Here is a 14,270-nt window from a genome sequence, read left to right on the forward strand (position 1 = left end):
GCCATTAACAAATCAGTCACAGCCAAGCTTTTATCCTTACTGCCCAGTGTGGGCAGGAGAAAGCCTGAGTCTCCAGGACACGGTCACATTGCCTGGCACCTATGAAAATATGAGGAATAGAGGAGCAGCCGGCCCCAGGGTGGGTCCTTGCCCCCCAGGAGTGAGGGACGGAGAAGTAGGAGCAGAGCTTGGATGCCAGTGACTGCAACCCTTGTCCTCCAGAAGCCCACATCTGACAACGCTGCGGCCAAATCAAAGGAAACTTCGCCCTCCTCCCTGCTGACTAAGCCTATCTGTGCTTTCATCCAAATATGTACCTTCAAGACTGGATTTTGAGGGGTTTGTTTTGTTTTTTGTTTTGTTTTGTTTTTTTGAGAAAAATACTGTACACTGTTTCAGGGTTGATTTGCAAGGTGCTGTTGTTGTAAAAACATTCTGAGTCCCTGTCTTTCAAGAACTTCAGTGTTATTTCTTCATGTGCAGGGCGTCCTGGAACTTGGTGCTGGTATATCGGGCGTGAAAGCCTTTCTTGTTGATGGTGTCGTCTGTGTGGAATCGGATCATCAGGGAATCCCCTGCAGAGTAGATTTCTTCTAATGGCTGCAGAAAGAAAAAAGGAAAAGCAGGGGTCAGTTGGCTGTGACTGGAGTTTACACTAGCATGAGCAGACTGGACCCAAGAACAGAGGCTGGCCAAAGCTGCCACGAGCTGTCCCTGGCAGCAGAGACTCTGAAGGACATCCAGACAAGCTCCTTTCCAAAGGAAAGCATCGTGCACTCTGCTCTAGGAAGCTCTGTGAGTCCTGCCTTTCCAGAGATGATCCTGGACCCGTAGCGCCTATAGAACCTATTGTCTATTATGTACACAGGTGGGCCAGGCACTGTGCTCAGCACATCCAGATCTGATCTCATGGGAACTTTACAAGAACTTCAAGAAGCAGGTAGTAGTGCCATTTTACACGTGAGGAGGCCAAGACTCAAGTTTATATGGGTGGGCAGTGGGGCTTTCTGGCTGTGACGTGTGTACCATGAATCATCTAGCTCTCTGTCATTTCACCACTGTGATGTGCCTCCTGGGAGAACTAAGCGAGGGCCATTGTTCAGGCTTATGTCCTGTCCACGGACAAAAGAAGCAGGAGGGATCAGGGAATCGGAGCTACTACATTTGTCAGAAAGGTTCTGCCAAGTGGTCTGCAGACAGGAGCCAGGTCCCAAGGCTGCTCCCTGCCAGATCCTGGTACAGGCAAAAGGGCGTCCCACGTGGTGCTGCTCAGGACCTGCTAGGGGCTCCTCTCCATGGATCCCACAGTTTGAAAGACTTTATCAGAGGCAGTTCTTTGAATAAGCTACACTTTGTCTTTCATTATTTACTTATCTATTTGGAGGGTGAGGGAAGACGGAGGGAATTATTCCAAGACATAAGCACTAGGTCAAGTTTCTGCTTAGCACAAAGAACACTGAGGAATCCAACATGATTTGGCCTAAGTCCAACCAATAGCAAAGAAGCTTGTGTGACCGGCCCTGGAGGCTAAGAAAAGGGCCGGTATCTGAGTAGGCAGGGCCCGGAGTGACCAGGACATTGTACTGGTTGGTTCACAGACATCCACTGAGCACCAGCTATGCGTCACACCCCCAAGTCAGGGACTAGGGAAGCATTGAACAAAGCAGGCCCGCCTTGGTGGCCCAGGAAAGAGGCAATAATGATGAAAGTGACAATGAAAAGTCTTATTTATAGTAAGAGTATTCTGATTTCTTAAGAATTTGGTTTTGCTTGGGAAGGGAATTGTCAGTATGGGGGATAAAAAAACACGTAATCAAATGCTAATTTTTTTTTTTTTAAAGCCTGCCTGCCAAATGAAAATGAGAGCGAGGAGTTGCAAAAACAGGGGCTGGTCCTAAAAGGCCAAGCACTCTCCCTCAGCTGGCCTCAGTCTGAGGTTTCATACCCTGGTCTCTGGCTTCCGCCCAACCTCTCAGGATTCTCATTTCCTACTCGGCTCCAGAAAAATGGGCCTCCTGCCTGTTGCTAGTCAGCGGCAGCAGGAGCTCAGACTCAAAGCCAGGTGCGCCCCACACTCTGCCCTGGCTCAGGGCCCCTGCGCCTCACCCCCGAGCCACAGAAGCGGCCGAGCCTGGGCGCTGAGCTGTCATAGCCATCATAGGCCTCCATGTAGTCGTAGCCACAGTCAGCCTCCTCCTCCACCTCGAAGGTCCGGAATACCAACTCCACGCCGTAGCCGTCCTCTGCCACGATCACCCAATCACAGCGGGCCTGGCTTGGGTAGTTGTTGTCCCCAAACTGGGCATGGGAATAGAGCTCTTTGGTCTGCACCTCAGCCTTCAGCCGGCCCCCGCACTCTGGAGGAGAGAGAGAACCAATATGGTCCCCCGGCACCCAGAACCCACACGACACCCGCCTGTTCCCCAGGGCTCCTCTGCAGAGCCCAGTGCCGCCCTGCAGGGGAGACCAGGCTGTCCCATCTCCCACTTCACAGAGGAGTAAACAAAGGCCCATGGCTCTGGGTCAGGACTGCCCGAGGGCCCTAAACTAGCACTTACAAGCCAGGGTTCCTTGTTCCCATGCTGGGCCACATACGGCCTCTGGGTTTCGTGGATCATGCTACTGAAAAAAGCTGGCTAGTTTTGGTTTTCCTCCTCCCAATTAAAGAGATGTGAGCCGGTGGTGTACACTTATAATCCCAGCACTTGGGAGGCTGAGACAGGATGATTGCATAGGTTCGAAGCCAGCCTCAGCTACTTAATGAGGCTCTCAGCAACTTAGTGAGACACTGTTTCCAAATAAAGTATAAAATAGGTCTGGGAGTATAGCCTAGAGGTAGAAAGCCTCTGGGTCCCACCCCTAGTACCACCAACAGAAAGAGAGACAGACAGACACATGGTGTAGGTGGACCATTTGCCTAACAGGTTGCTGGTTGCTAGGAGCCTTGGAAGTTCTAGGAGCAGGAATGGGCTCACACCAGCCCCGCCAACTGACTGCAACTTGCTCTTTCTGCCGACAGAGGGCGGTAGAAGCACATCGGGCCCGGGTGAGCGGCCTGACTAGAAGCCTAGACTCCCCCCACCCCACCCCAGGACTTGCCCTTGTGTTTGAGAGAGCTGACGGTGGCTGAGGGTGAGTCCCTGTGGGTGTCACAGGAGAGCGGCACCGCGGACTTGGGGCTTGTATTCTGTAGCTTTGGCTTCCAGGTTTTACCGGGACATTGGCCCCTCGGTGGTGTCCAGATAATGAGACTGGACCAGATGAGGAAGCACCAGAAACTCTGGAGGCAAATTCCTCCACAGCCTGGAGTGTCCCCTGGTGTGGACTCAGTGAGGTCTGGTTCTTAACTTTCCCAGGCCCAGGGGGACCGGTCCAGCCAGCCTGGCTCCAGCCCTTACTCCCAAGCGCCAGCCTAGAATTTCTTCCAGGTCTGAACCGTCCTGGGAAATCTCAAGCTCCTGGGATGCAGATAAGCAAAAGCTGGTGGAGGCCTCCTTCCTGCCTGCTCCGGCCCCAGGGGCTGACCGCTAGTGGGCTGCACGGGCCCTGGCCCTCTCTGTGTTCACTGGGCTCAGCTGCCGGCAGGCCAGCATGCCCAGGGGAGGGAGCAGAGAGCCCAGAGGCCCTGCTCCTCCGCAAGTCAGGGGCCTCGCTTCATGTCTCCAGCTGCCTCTTGCCCCCTGGGCTGGGATGATAACACTTGGGTTCTATAGCCCCGGTGACTGTCCTGTCCTTGTAATATCCCCACACCCTGCCCACCCCGCTGTCAGCAGTCCCTTTATATTTAAATTCTCCATAAATAACGACCCTGAGTGTGTCCCTGTTTCCTGCTGGGACCCTAACCCACCTTGAACACCAATGTTCCGCGCTCTGTCTGCCGGGAAAAACAAAAAAAGGGGGCTTTTTCAGGAGTCATCGGATCTCCTAACCATGATCTCAGACCCGGCATTAAGCTCAGGTGACTCGGAAGCTCTCAAGTAGCCACCAGCTCTGCTACAAGCCAACTCCAGGATCAAAGAGCCAGTGCCGAGCCAGGCATGCTGGTGTGCGCTATAATTCTGGTACATGGGAGGCTGAGACAGGAGGATTGCAGGTTTGGGGGCCAGCCTCAGTTGTTTTCTGGGACTGGTCCTTAGAAGGTAAAAGGGGCTTCTTTCTACCATTCAGACCCCAGGCTTGGATTTCACAGACGAGCAAAATCATAGCAGCATTTTCTAAAGAGGAATAAGGGAAGGAAGAAATGGGGCACCAACAAAGAGCTGCCTCAGAATCTGGCATACTGCGGGCATCAAAAGCAAGACCTTGCACCCGAGGCTGCTGAGGTTTCATTGTAACAGGGACATCTTATCGCACACCGTCCTCTCTCACCCTCTGCCACACCCCTGCGCTCTACCCCTTCCAGGTGCTCATGTCCCCGCCCATACCTGTACCGTGCACCGCCTGGAAGCCCTTCCTCTGCACCGAGGCATCCGCATAAAACCTGAGGAACAGGCTGCTGCCCGAAGCCACCACAGGGTCCGGCTTCTTGCTGCCACAGAACCGTCCAAGGATGGGAGCCAGAGCATCTGGCCCATCATATATTTCCAGGTGGTCGTAGGCACATTCCTGGTGCTGCTCGATCTCAAACTCATTGAATGTCTGCAGACAGAAAAGCGGAAAGTAATGAAAGGCCTGGCGTGGACTGAGGAAGGGGTGCCCAAGGGCGGCTGTCCAGGGGGCTTGTGGCCACATTGTGGCCACGACGAGGCCTGGAGCTCTGTAGAGAGGGGCTCCACGTGGCAGCCCTTTGGTCCCTAAAGTAAGCTGTGAGTTACATGAGCTACTGCTACCATGGCCACTCTCAGAGGAGATGGTCAGAGAGTTTAAATGCCTGTTGTCACTGCGATAGCGGCTAAGCAGCAGAGCCTGGCTGCCGAGCCCCAGGTCTGTCTTTCCTCCACCCTCACTTACTACTAAGAGCTGGCACCGGCTGAGGGCTCCCCTGGCAGCAGCTGTGCTGAGTGTTTAAAAGTACGGCCTTACTTAAACCCATTCTGTCCCATATGTGAGACATATATTAAAAACTTAAATACAGTTTGACATATGTCATAGTTATATAATCTATAATGATATAAGAATATAATATAGCAACATTAACTGACATAAAGTATATATGTTTTTTATTATTATTTCCATCTTTTAATTCACTGGTATTGATTTCACCGAAACATTCACAGAAATAAAAACCTGGGACTTAATGTGTCCTCACAAGTCAGCCACATGTCCAATGTCCATTTTGACAGAAGAGAAAATTGAGGCAAGGAGACGTTAGTTTGTCCCAGGTCACCCACTGGTAGAGCTTGGTTGGGACTCAGAAGCCAGGGCTTCAGAGATGGCAATCTGAACCTCTGTGCTCTGCGGATGAGGTCGGCAGGACATGACGCTCCATGCCGGCATCCTGGGAGTGGCCGGCACTTATGGATATGTTTCCATGCTGAGATTTTATGGGAATTTGCTCACTTAGTTGTCAGAAGGAAAGACTGAGTCTTCGGGAAGTTAGCTTCGGGAAGTTAACTTCGGGAAGTTAGTTAGTTTCAAGGTCATGAAACTAGAGAGAGGTGGGCTGAACTGACCCCGGCCAGGCCCCTCCAGTCTACACTCTTAAACATCATCAGGTTATATCACCCCCCCCCGCAAATATGTCCTGACACTGGCCAGGGGAGTCCTGTAACTCCAGGATGTGTACAGGCTTTTCAGCTCTGCCATAGTCTTCCCGGGTTCTGGGCAAATGACCAAATGATGGCGACCCCTGGAGTCAAGGAGACAGGACGAGGTAAGTAGGGACGGTGATAGATGAAGACATGGACTAAAGGGCAGAGGGTGAGAGGATGTCAGGGGAATCTAAATTCAGACAAGGGGCTGGGCGGCAGGGCGAAGTTGGAGGTAGGGAGAGAACAGGAGTCCCTCTGTCATTTCACAGAAATGCCAACACTACAAGTATGCGAGCTCTCACACCTTTTGGGAAAAAGGAGCTTTTGATCAAGAGAGTGGTGGGTAGAGACACAGGCAGAAAAGGAGGGGCATGGGGCACCTGGGTAGGTCATGCAATGAGGAGATGGCAGGTCAGGGAAGTGGGGAGCTCCCCCAGATTCCACAGGACACCCTGTCACTGTCCCCATGCAGTGAAACTCGGTTTTTTAAGAAATATTCAACTCACGTCTATGGTAGTAGAAGATAGAGTACAATCAATTACCCATCATCCACTTCCCAAGGAAACCAATTTAAAACTAACAGGTGTGCACTGCAACCTGGGATAAAGGCTGCCCGTTGTGCAGGTTTGTGATCTGACCACCAGGGGGCGCCATCCCCCCACAGTCGTCAAGAGTGAACGTTGCCATGGAGAACCTTTTCCAGCAGATGGCAGTCGCCGGGAAGGAGTGCCTTTCTCCAAGACACTGATGCACCCTCGCCCCATTTTAAAGCTGTTCTGACTAACCCAGGGCAGCAGCTCTCTGAAGAGCAACAGAAGAAGGCAGTCCCCACGTGGGCCGCCTCTGCACTGAGGCTTCTGTGCCGCTTCATGCCCTGGGAGCCCCCACGCCTGCCCCTGCAGTTCACTCGGGGCTGGCTCCCGTCATACACACCCTCAAGTCCCCCATCCTCCGCCCGCATCACTTCTCTTCCTTTGTTCTCGACTGTTTTCCCTGAATTGCTGATCTGTCACTCAAAGAGCCAGCCTGACCATCTCCGGTCAGATGCCTTTAAAAACTGTCTGTCAAGCGGGGCATGGTGGCACTGGCCTGTAATTCCAGTACTTGGGAGGCTGAGACAGGAGAATCCAGGTTTGAGACCAGCCTCAGCAACTTAGGGACACCCTGTTTCATTTAAAAAAAAAAAAATGTTTTTAAAGGGTTGGCTGGGGGATTGGTTCAGAGATATAATGCCCCAGGTTCAATCCTGAGTACTCCCCCCGCCCCCCCCCAAAAAAAAAACCCTGTAAGGTAAGACAGGAAGAGCACAGGTTCAAGGACAGCTGCAGCAACGTACGACCCTCGGCAACTCGGTGAGACCCTGTCTCAAAGTACAAAATAAAAAGGTCTGAGGGTGTAGCTCAGAGGTAGAATGCTGCTCTTGGGTTCAATCCTTAGTACCAAAACAAAAAGAAAAAAGAAAAAAGGTCTGTCAGGAGTACAACACATTCTCTGCTGGCAAGAGAGTTTTCTTTGTTCTCCAGAGTTTGAGGAATGGGCCTTGTAGGAGAGGCTCATTCTTCTTTGAAATATCTGATTATGACCACTCACCAGAGGCATGGGAGAGACTTTATATGCAAGGTGGCATGGTTGTTTATTTTAGTTCAAGAATTAGCATAATCCTCCCATTGCAAAATGAAAAAAAAAAAGTTGTAGAAGATGACGATTAGTAAGATTCCACTTGAGTTTGAGTAAAGAATAAAGCATATGCATTGTGCGTGCTTGGAAAATTTCTGTAGAGATTCACAAAAAATGTTGAGAATGGGAGTATGGGGATCCAAGGAACTGTTATTTTTCCTTTCCAACCTCCTGTACTTAGTACATTTGTGGGCGGCACTGGAGATTAAACCCAGGGCCATTCTTCCTCCAAGCTATACCCTCAACCCTATTTTATTTTTTATTTTGAAACAGGGTCTCGATAGGTTGCTGAGAGTATTGCCAAGTTACCCGGGTTGGTCTCGAACCTGCAATCCTCCCATCTCAACCTCTAAAGTAATGGGATTATAGGCATACACCATCATACGTGGCTCTAAATCCTGAGAGTGTATGTAATGTTTCACTTAAAAATAAAAATCAAAACTGGAAACCCTTGAATCATACAGCACTGCAGGTCTGTCTTCTAATCTGTACCACAACCCCAGGATGCAGGCTCCACCAGCATCCTGTCTCTCAGACAGAGAAACTGAGACCTGGGAATGTCAAGGAACTCCCCCAGGTCTCAAAGCAGAGACACAGATTCTCGCCTGCCTGACACCAAGGCCCACGGTTTTAAGCTGCAAAGAGACTCACGAGCTTCACCCTGTGGCCGGCGGTTGAGGAGATGTTCCAGGTGCACTCCCTCCGGCTGGGGTATTTGTCAGGCCAGTTGGGGCTCGCCAGGGTCCCCTCGGCACTGCTGATCTTGTGTGCACAGCCAGCTGGGGCCGGTGGGGGGCAGGTGTGGGAGAGGGGAGAAACAGAGAGATGAGAAGCCATCCATTTGTGGGTAGCAGCAGAGGTGTTCTTTCTAGGGCATGTCCTCCCCATTCCTGGCTCATCACATGTGGGGTGGCCAGCCTGGGACACAGAGCTACTGGCTTTGCTGCCTTTCCGGCAGTGCTCAGAAGCCAGGTCATTGTCCTGTAACTATTTGCACCGAGGTCATCCTGGTGAATCGGGTATTGGTGCTAGGTGAAGGGCTCGGGCCCTGGGGTCAGGTAGAACTTGGTTCAAGTCCTGGTTCTACCACCCACAGTCTTCGGGACTAATACTAGGTACTTATGTCTTTTTTGTCAATGCTGTGCTGACCTCAGATGTGTGGGTTGATTGAGAAGACGCAGGGCAGCGGCCTAGCAAGTGCTACCTGGGGCCCAGCATTCAGCGCTGAGCCTAGGTTCAGTTTTCCCAAACAGTCCCACCCGGGGTCCACTTGCCCTCGGTACAGTGCTCTTGGCAATTTATCCTGTGGCTTGCTCAATGACTAGCATCTTGACTGATAGCTAGAATTTTCTCCCTCTGTTCTTAGCCCTGGGCATCTTCTGGTTCAGTCCTTCCCATTTCAAATAAGAAAACACAGGGGGCCTGTGGTCGCCACACCACCCCCTCCACCACGTCCTCTGTGGGCTTGGAGCCAAGGCCAGAGCCTGTGCCGATTATGGGTGAGCAAACGCCTTTCACCACAAAAGGCTAAGAGCTTTTTCCAGAGCCACGGGTCTTTCAAAGCCGACTATCCCTGGAGAACTCCCAGTAGTGATGGGGCGGAGAGCAAGGGTTTCCCCAAATTCTATTTCACTATTAGTCCAATTCTCTTTTGCTATATGGTCAATAATACCATGCCAGGTATAAATGACTGGTAGTTATTGACATCTGATTGCATGGTACGTATCAGAATAGCTGCAATACTGTCTAGGCATTCTTTTGATCCTTACAGAAACCTTGGAAAGGAGGTATGTTTAGCCCTTAACAAGAGGAAACAGACTCTGAGAGGGCAAGTAATTTGCTTAAGGTCACACAGTTCCTAAGAGGCACAGCTAAGATTTAGATCCAGACAGTCTGATTTTGGAGTTTATAATAACTCATCTCTGAGCACCTGCGGCCCCCAGGGCCTGTGGAGGGCATTGCTGGGGCCTGGGGTGAGAGCGGGTGTGCTCCTGTGCAGTAGAAGGGCCTGAGGAATCACTGAAGCAGGGAGGGCAGGTGCTGAGCGCCAGCGGGGTGTCCAGCTCTCAGGGGCGGGCGTGGGACTTCCAGGGGGTCAGCATGGCCGGGCCCCAGCTCACCCTCTTTGCAGTCGTGCCCGTTCTCGTGCAGGTGGTAGCCGCTCCTGCACCTGCACAGGTAGCTCCCAAATGTGTTGACACACTCCTGCTGGCAGCCACCATTGTCCTTGGCACACTCGTCCTTGTCTGGGGAGGTCAAGAGTCTCTCCTAAGAGGGGCTGCCACCTGGGAAGGCCCGTCAGGGCTCGGCACAGCTCAGGTGGCCTCCTCTGTGGTGCGGAGCCCTCCGGACAGCCCCCTTGGGTCCCTGGTGGGGCAGGAGTAGAGGAGGAGGTCTCTGTGCGGGTCTGGTGGGTGTTGCTTGGCACTTGTTGGAGGGGCACAGACACATGCTGAGCTGGGAGCCAGCACAGCTGGGAAGAGACCAGGAAGACTGTCCCTGGAGCCAGCACCGTGATTTCTGGCCTCCAGAATTTAAGATTGTTTTGTTTTAAGCTACCCAGCATGTGGCCATTTGCAATGGCAGCCCTAGCGAATGTACAGCCACTGATATAAAACCCCTGGGTGCAGGCCGAGGCAAAGAGGGGTGGCCAGGGACAGTAGAAACCAAAACCTGCCAAGCTGTCTCAGCCCAAGGGCATGGCCACACCTCAGACCTCGTACCCGAGAAGAAGTGGGCCCGGAAGCCGCGCTTGGAGACCGTGTTGTCGGACTTGAACTCCACGAGCATGTAGTTGCTGAGTGAGGTGATGACCTCGGGCGTGTCGGAGCCGCAGAACTTGCCGTGCAGCCGGGCGTCGGGGGACAGGCCACTGCGCACCTCCACGAAGTCGTACTTACAGACCTGTGCGGAACAAGGCGGGGGGGGGCAGCTGGTTGGCCCCCGGCCCCACCCGGGTCCCTGGCTGAGGGCTGGACCCAGCCAGGCCTGGGGGTCGGGTCCCCCGGACACTTCCTGTGCCGGTCACTGGAATGAGTTCCAGAAGGCCGCGGGAACCCCTCGGCAGCGCAGCTTAGGGCACCAATGTCTGCGTCCCCTGGCCCTGTAGCCTGGCTTCTACTTATTTTGTAACATTGGGTTTCCACACAAGATTTTGCTTGAAGAAGAAGAGGAGGAGGGAGAAAATGCTTTCAACCCATGGGCACAACCCAACTCCATTATAATATCATGCAGGGAAATGAAAGCTCAGAAGGGGAGAGCCAAGAGTCTGAGGTCACACAGCATAGCAGGAGGACTAGAATCTGCCATAGCAGTGATTTTCCCCAGAGAACTCAACTATTGTGTGGACTGATCAATTACTCTCAAGGGCTGTTTTTCTCTGTGCGATATTTACTTTGGGATGAGCCCCTCATTGACACACCTGAGCCTCCCTCTATCGGGGGCATTGGCATTGAGGTCTCTGTACCTGAAGGTCTGACCGGTCAGTTGACAGCCAAGCTGGTGTTGTTCTTAAGGTGAGAGCTCCACTTTGGTTGGGGCAGGGGGAGCGTGGAGAAGGTCCTCTGTACCAAAGGGCTTGGGGAGGGGCTTCAGCTCAGGTGCAGGTAGGGGGTGTGTCTGGCCAGCACTGTAGTTTCATAACTGGGCACTGCCTGGGTCTCACCAGACCTGGCCATCCACAGCCTATCCCAGAGAGGGCCAAGGCCGCCCATAGCATCCTTGTCTCTAGCTGGTCCTCAGCTCTCTGCTCTTCTCAGCTGGACACCAACCCCAGATTCACATACCAAGGCTTTAGACCTGGCCTGGCCAGCCTCTGCCCCAATACTCCTGTCTCCATTCACCTTGCATTTCTCAGTGACAGGAGGGCCCCAGACTCTCCCTCTGCAGAGGATACGCAGCCAGCGCTGCTGGGTGACACTCCTTGAGAGTCTGCCCAGCCAAGATTGTAGGCTTCCAAAGCAGAGGTTCTGACACGGCTTCCTCCCTGCCTGCCGGGCCCTCCCCGGGCCCCAGCTCCAAGTCAGTTCTCAACACAGCCCCCAATCGGTCAAAGCACAGAGACATACGTCATTGCCTTCCAGTTCAAACACTTCGAACTGCAGAGAGATGCGGTACTGAGCGGGGGCCACCACCTGCCAGACACAGTTCTTGTTGGTGGGGTACTCCTTCGGCCACCCAGGGCTGCTGATGGTTCCGTTCAGCTTGGTAATGAAGCCGCCACAGGCCACTGTGTGAGAGAAAGAGAAATGAGACTCCTGCTGCTTTAGTTCTGAGCCGTGGCCATTCTCTGAGCACCAGGGAGCCCTGTGGCCCTTTCATAATAAGGAAAACAGTTAAGTCGGGCATAGAGGTACACGCCTGTAATCCCAGCATTGGGAGACTGAGACAGGAGGATCGCAGTTTACAGACAGCCTCAGCTACTTAGTGAAGCCCTTTGCAACTCAGTGAGACCGTGTTTCAAAATAAAGAATAAAAAATAAAATAGGGCTGGGGGTGTTGCTCAGAGGTAGAGTATCCCTGGGTTCCATCCCTAGTACCGCAAAAAAAAAAAAAAAAAAAAAAAAGAAAAAAGAAAAGAAAGAAAAAACTTAGATAATTGGGACTGTTCAGTGTAGCAGCCTGCTTTCTAGCCCAGTTGTTTCAATGGAGGATTTGGAGGGACTGAACTGGAGACAAGTCTCTCCTGCTTTTAAAAATGACAGTGATGCATCTGGCCTGTTGCTGCGTGGCAGAGGTGGGGCCCTCCCCGTGACTTGGACCAAAGGAGAGTTGGAAATGTTTGCACCAAGCGTTCACCGTGCCTGGCCTGCATGAGCAAGTGGCTTCATGCAGGTGGACAGAGGACAGAAGAAAAAGGCCCTTAGTAGACTCACATCAAAATGCTCATCATTTCGATTCTCTACATTAATAATCACATGCATTTTAAATGACCACAGAAGAAAACAAACTGCCCCAGGTTCTACGAGGAAGTCTGTCATTTTAGTGATTCTGTCATTGTGTGTATGAGTGTGTGTGAGTGTGAGTGTGTGTGTGTGTGTGTGTGTGTGTGTGTGTGTGTGAGTGTTACTGAGGATTGATTCCAGGGGCATTCCATTTCTGAGCTGCTACACTCCTAGCCCTTTTTCTTTTCTTTCTTTCTTTCTTACTTTCTTTTTTCTTTTCTTTCCTTTTTTTTTTTTTGTGATACTGGGGATGAAACCCAGGGGCATTCTACCTCTGAGCTACACCCCCAACCCTATTTTTTATTCTTTATTTTGAAACAGAGTCTCACCAAGTTGCAAAGAGCCTCACTGAGTAGTAGCTCAGACAGTCCTCGATCCATGATCCTCCCATCTCAGCCTCCCAAATGCTGAGATTACAAGCATGAGCCACTATGCCGGCTTATTTTCTTATTTTGAAACTGGGTCTTGCTATGTTTCTGACACTGGCTTCAAACCTTTGATCCCCCCGTCTCAGCCTCCCAAGTACTGGGATTACAGCCGTGTGCCACCATGCCCAGCTCGGGGCTGTTACTGACTTGTTTCTCTCTCCAGGAAGTAGGTGAGTCTTCCACCGTGTCTGTCCGAGTTCCCCAGCAGCCAGGCACCCACCTAGCCCTGCCATGCTAATACCTCCTAACACTTCCCCTAAGCCCTGCTAATTCAGCTCGGCCTGCCCAGTGCCCAGCACCCAGCACCCAGCACCCAGCACCCAGCACCCAGCACCAACCTTCGCACGTCTTCTTGTCAGCAGCCAGCTCGAAGCCCGGGTCACAGGCGCACTTGAAGCTGCCCAGTGTATTCACACAGCGCTGCTGGCACCCGCCATGGTCTGGCCAGGAGCACTCGTCCACTTCTGCTGGGGAGGAAAGGTGGCCCCCCTAGATCATCACACAGCTCCTGGCCTGCCCCTGCCCTTCCACCTCCCCAGGGCACACTAGAGTCCTCTCCTGGGGACGTTTCCTAAGGTGTTCCATTGCCACATTGGGAAAAACTGGTGGCTGTGGTTAACACAGGCATCAGGACAGCCAGGGGGCTCCTCCCAGGGGAGCCCAGGCCTGCAGAACCGAATTCCACCAGGAGATTGTGCGTGCGATTTCAAAAACCTCACAAAGTTCCATGTCAGAGCTGTCATCTATTCTAATGCCATGGAATTGGGGGTTCCTCTAAATACAGAACTTCTCAGAGACATTCAGTAAAGGGTAATGACGAGAGGACCCATCTCCAGATGAAGACGTGTAGGGTCCTTTATATGTGAGAATGGAGCCTATTGGTCAGAATTCCTATAGGTATTCTGACATCATGGATGAACAGCACCTCGGGGTGCTGAATAACAAGTAGGGTGCTGTCCAGAGGAAGAACGAAGGAGTCGCTGGAGAATCCCCGACACATCAGCCATGGGCTCCTGCAGAAAAGAGCAGCCCTCGCATTGGGCCTCTCCAGGAGGAATCTTAGAAATCGAGGGGAAAACATTCTCTGCAGCCAGGCTCCCCTGGAAGCACACAGGCTGCGGCCGCAGAGCTGGAGTCGAATGAAGGGACAAGTAAGCACTGAGGCCTCTTTTTCAAACAGTCTAGTCTAGGAAGAAGACAGGGCAGGCGGGGTGAGGCAGGAAGGAGGGGCTTGGCCCGCAGTATCTTGAAAGGTGGAAATAGAGCAAACCTGGGTTTGTCCCTGTGTCCTAAAAACACACCACACAGCAAATGAAAGCAACCAGGACATCTAAGAGCGGGTGGAGACCAGAGCAGATGCCCAGTATCCCAGGGGATGGAGGGGTTCTGCTAACAACATCCCCAATGGATGGCTTTTCAGGCCCTTCTTGAAAGTCCCAGGAGAGGCCTCTGGCTGCTTCTCTCCGTTCTCAAAGTTGCAAGGTTGTGTGACTCCTTGCCACTTTCAGCCTATCACCCCTGCAAGAATACAA

General features: G+C 52.4%; 1 protein-coding gene across 1 annotated transcript in view; it reads right to left on the reverse strand.

The window, feature by feature from the left end:
* Positions 1–345: 345 nt before the first annotated feature.
* Positions 346–14,270, reverse strand: part of TLL2 (tolloid like 2) — a gene marked incomplete at its 5' end in the record, with an annotated part of 130,478 nt that continues 116,553 nt past the window's right edge. The window contains 8 exons of the mRNA XM_080693686.1: positions 346–600; positions 2,107–2,357; positions 4,425–4,638; positions 8,019–8,146; positions 9,488–9,613; positions 10,091–10,271; positions 11,435–11,595; positions 13,077–13,202. Coding sequence (XP_080549812.1) covers positions 466–600; positions 2,107–2,357; positions 4,425–4,638; positions 8,019–8,146; positions 9,488–9,613; positions 10,091–10,271; positions 11,435–11,595; positions 13,077–13,202 — 1,322 coding nt within the window. The 3' untranslated portion in view covers positions 346–465. The remainder of the gene's footprint in view (positions 601–2,106; positions 2,358–4,424; positions 4,639–8,018; positions 8,147–9,487; positions 9,614–10,090; positions 10,272–11,434; positions 11,596–13,076; positions 13,203–14,270) is intronic.

The sequence above is a fragment of the Muscardinus avellanarius genome (assembly GCF_963383645.1).
Source record: "Muscardinus avellanarius genome assembly, chromosome: 4".
Classification (NCBI taxonomy): Eukaryota; Metazoa; Chordata; class Mammalia; order Rodentia; family Gliridae; genus Muscardinus; species Muscardinus avellanarius.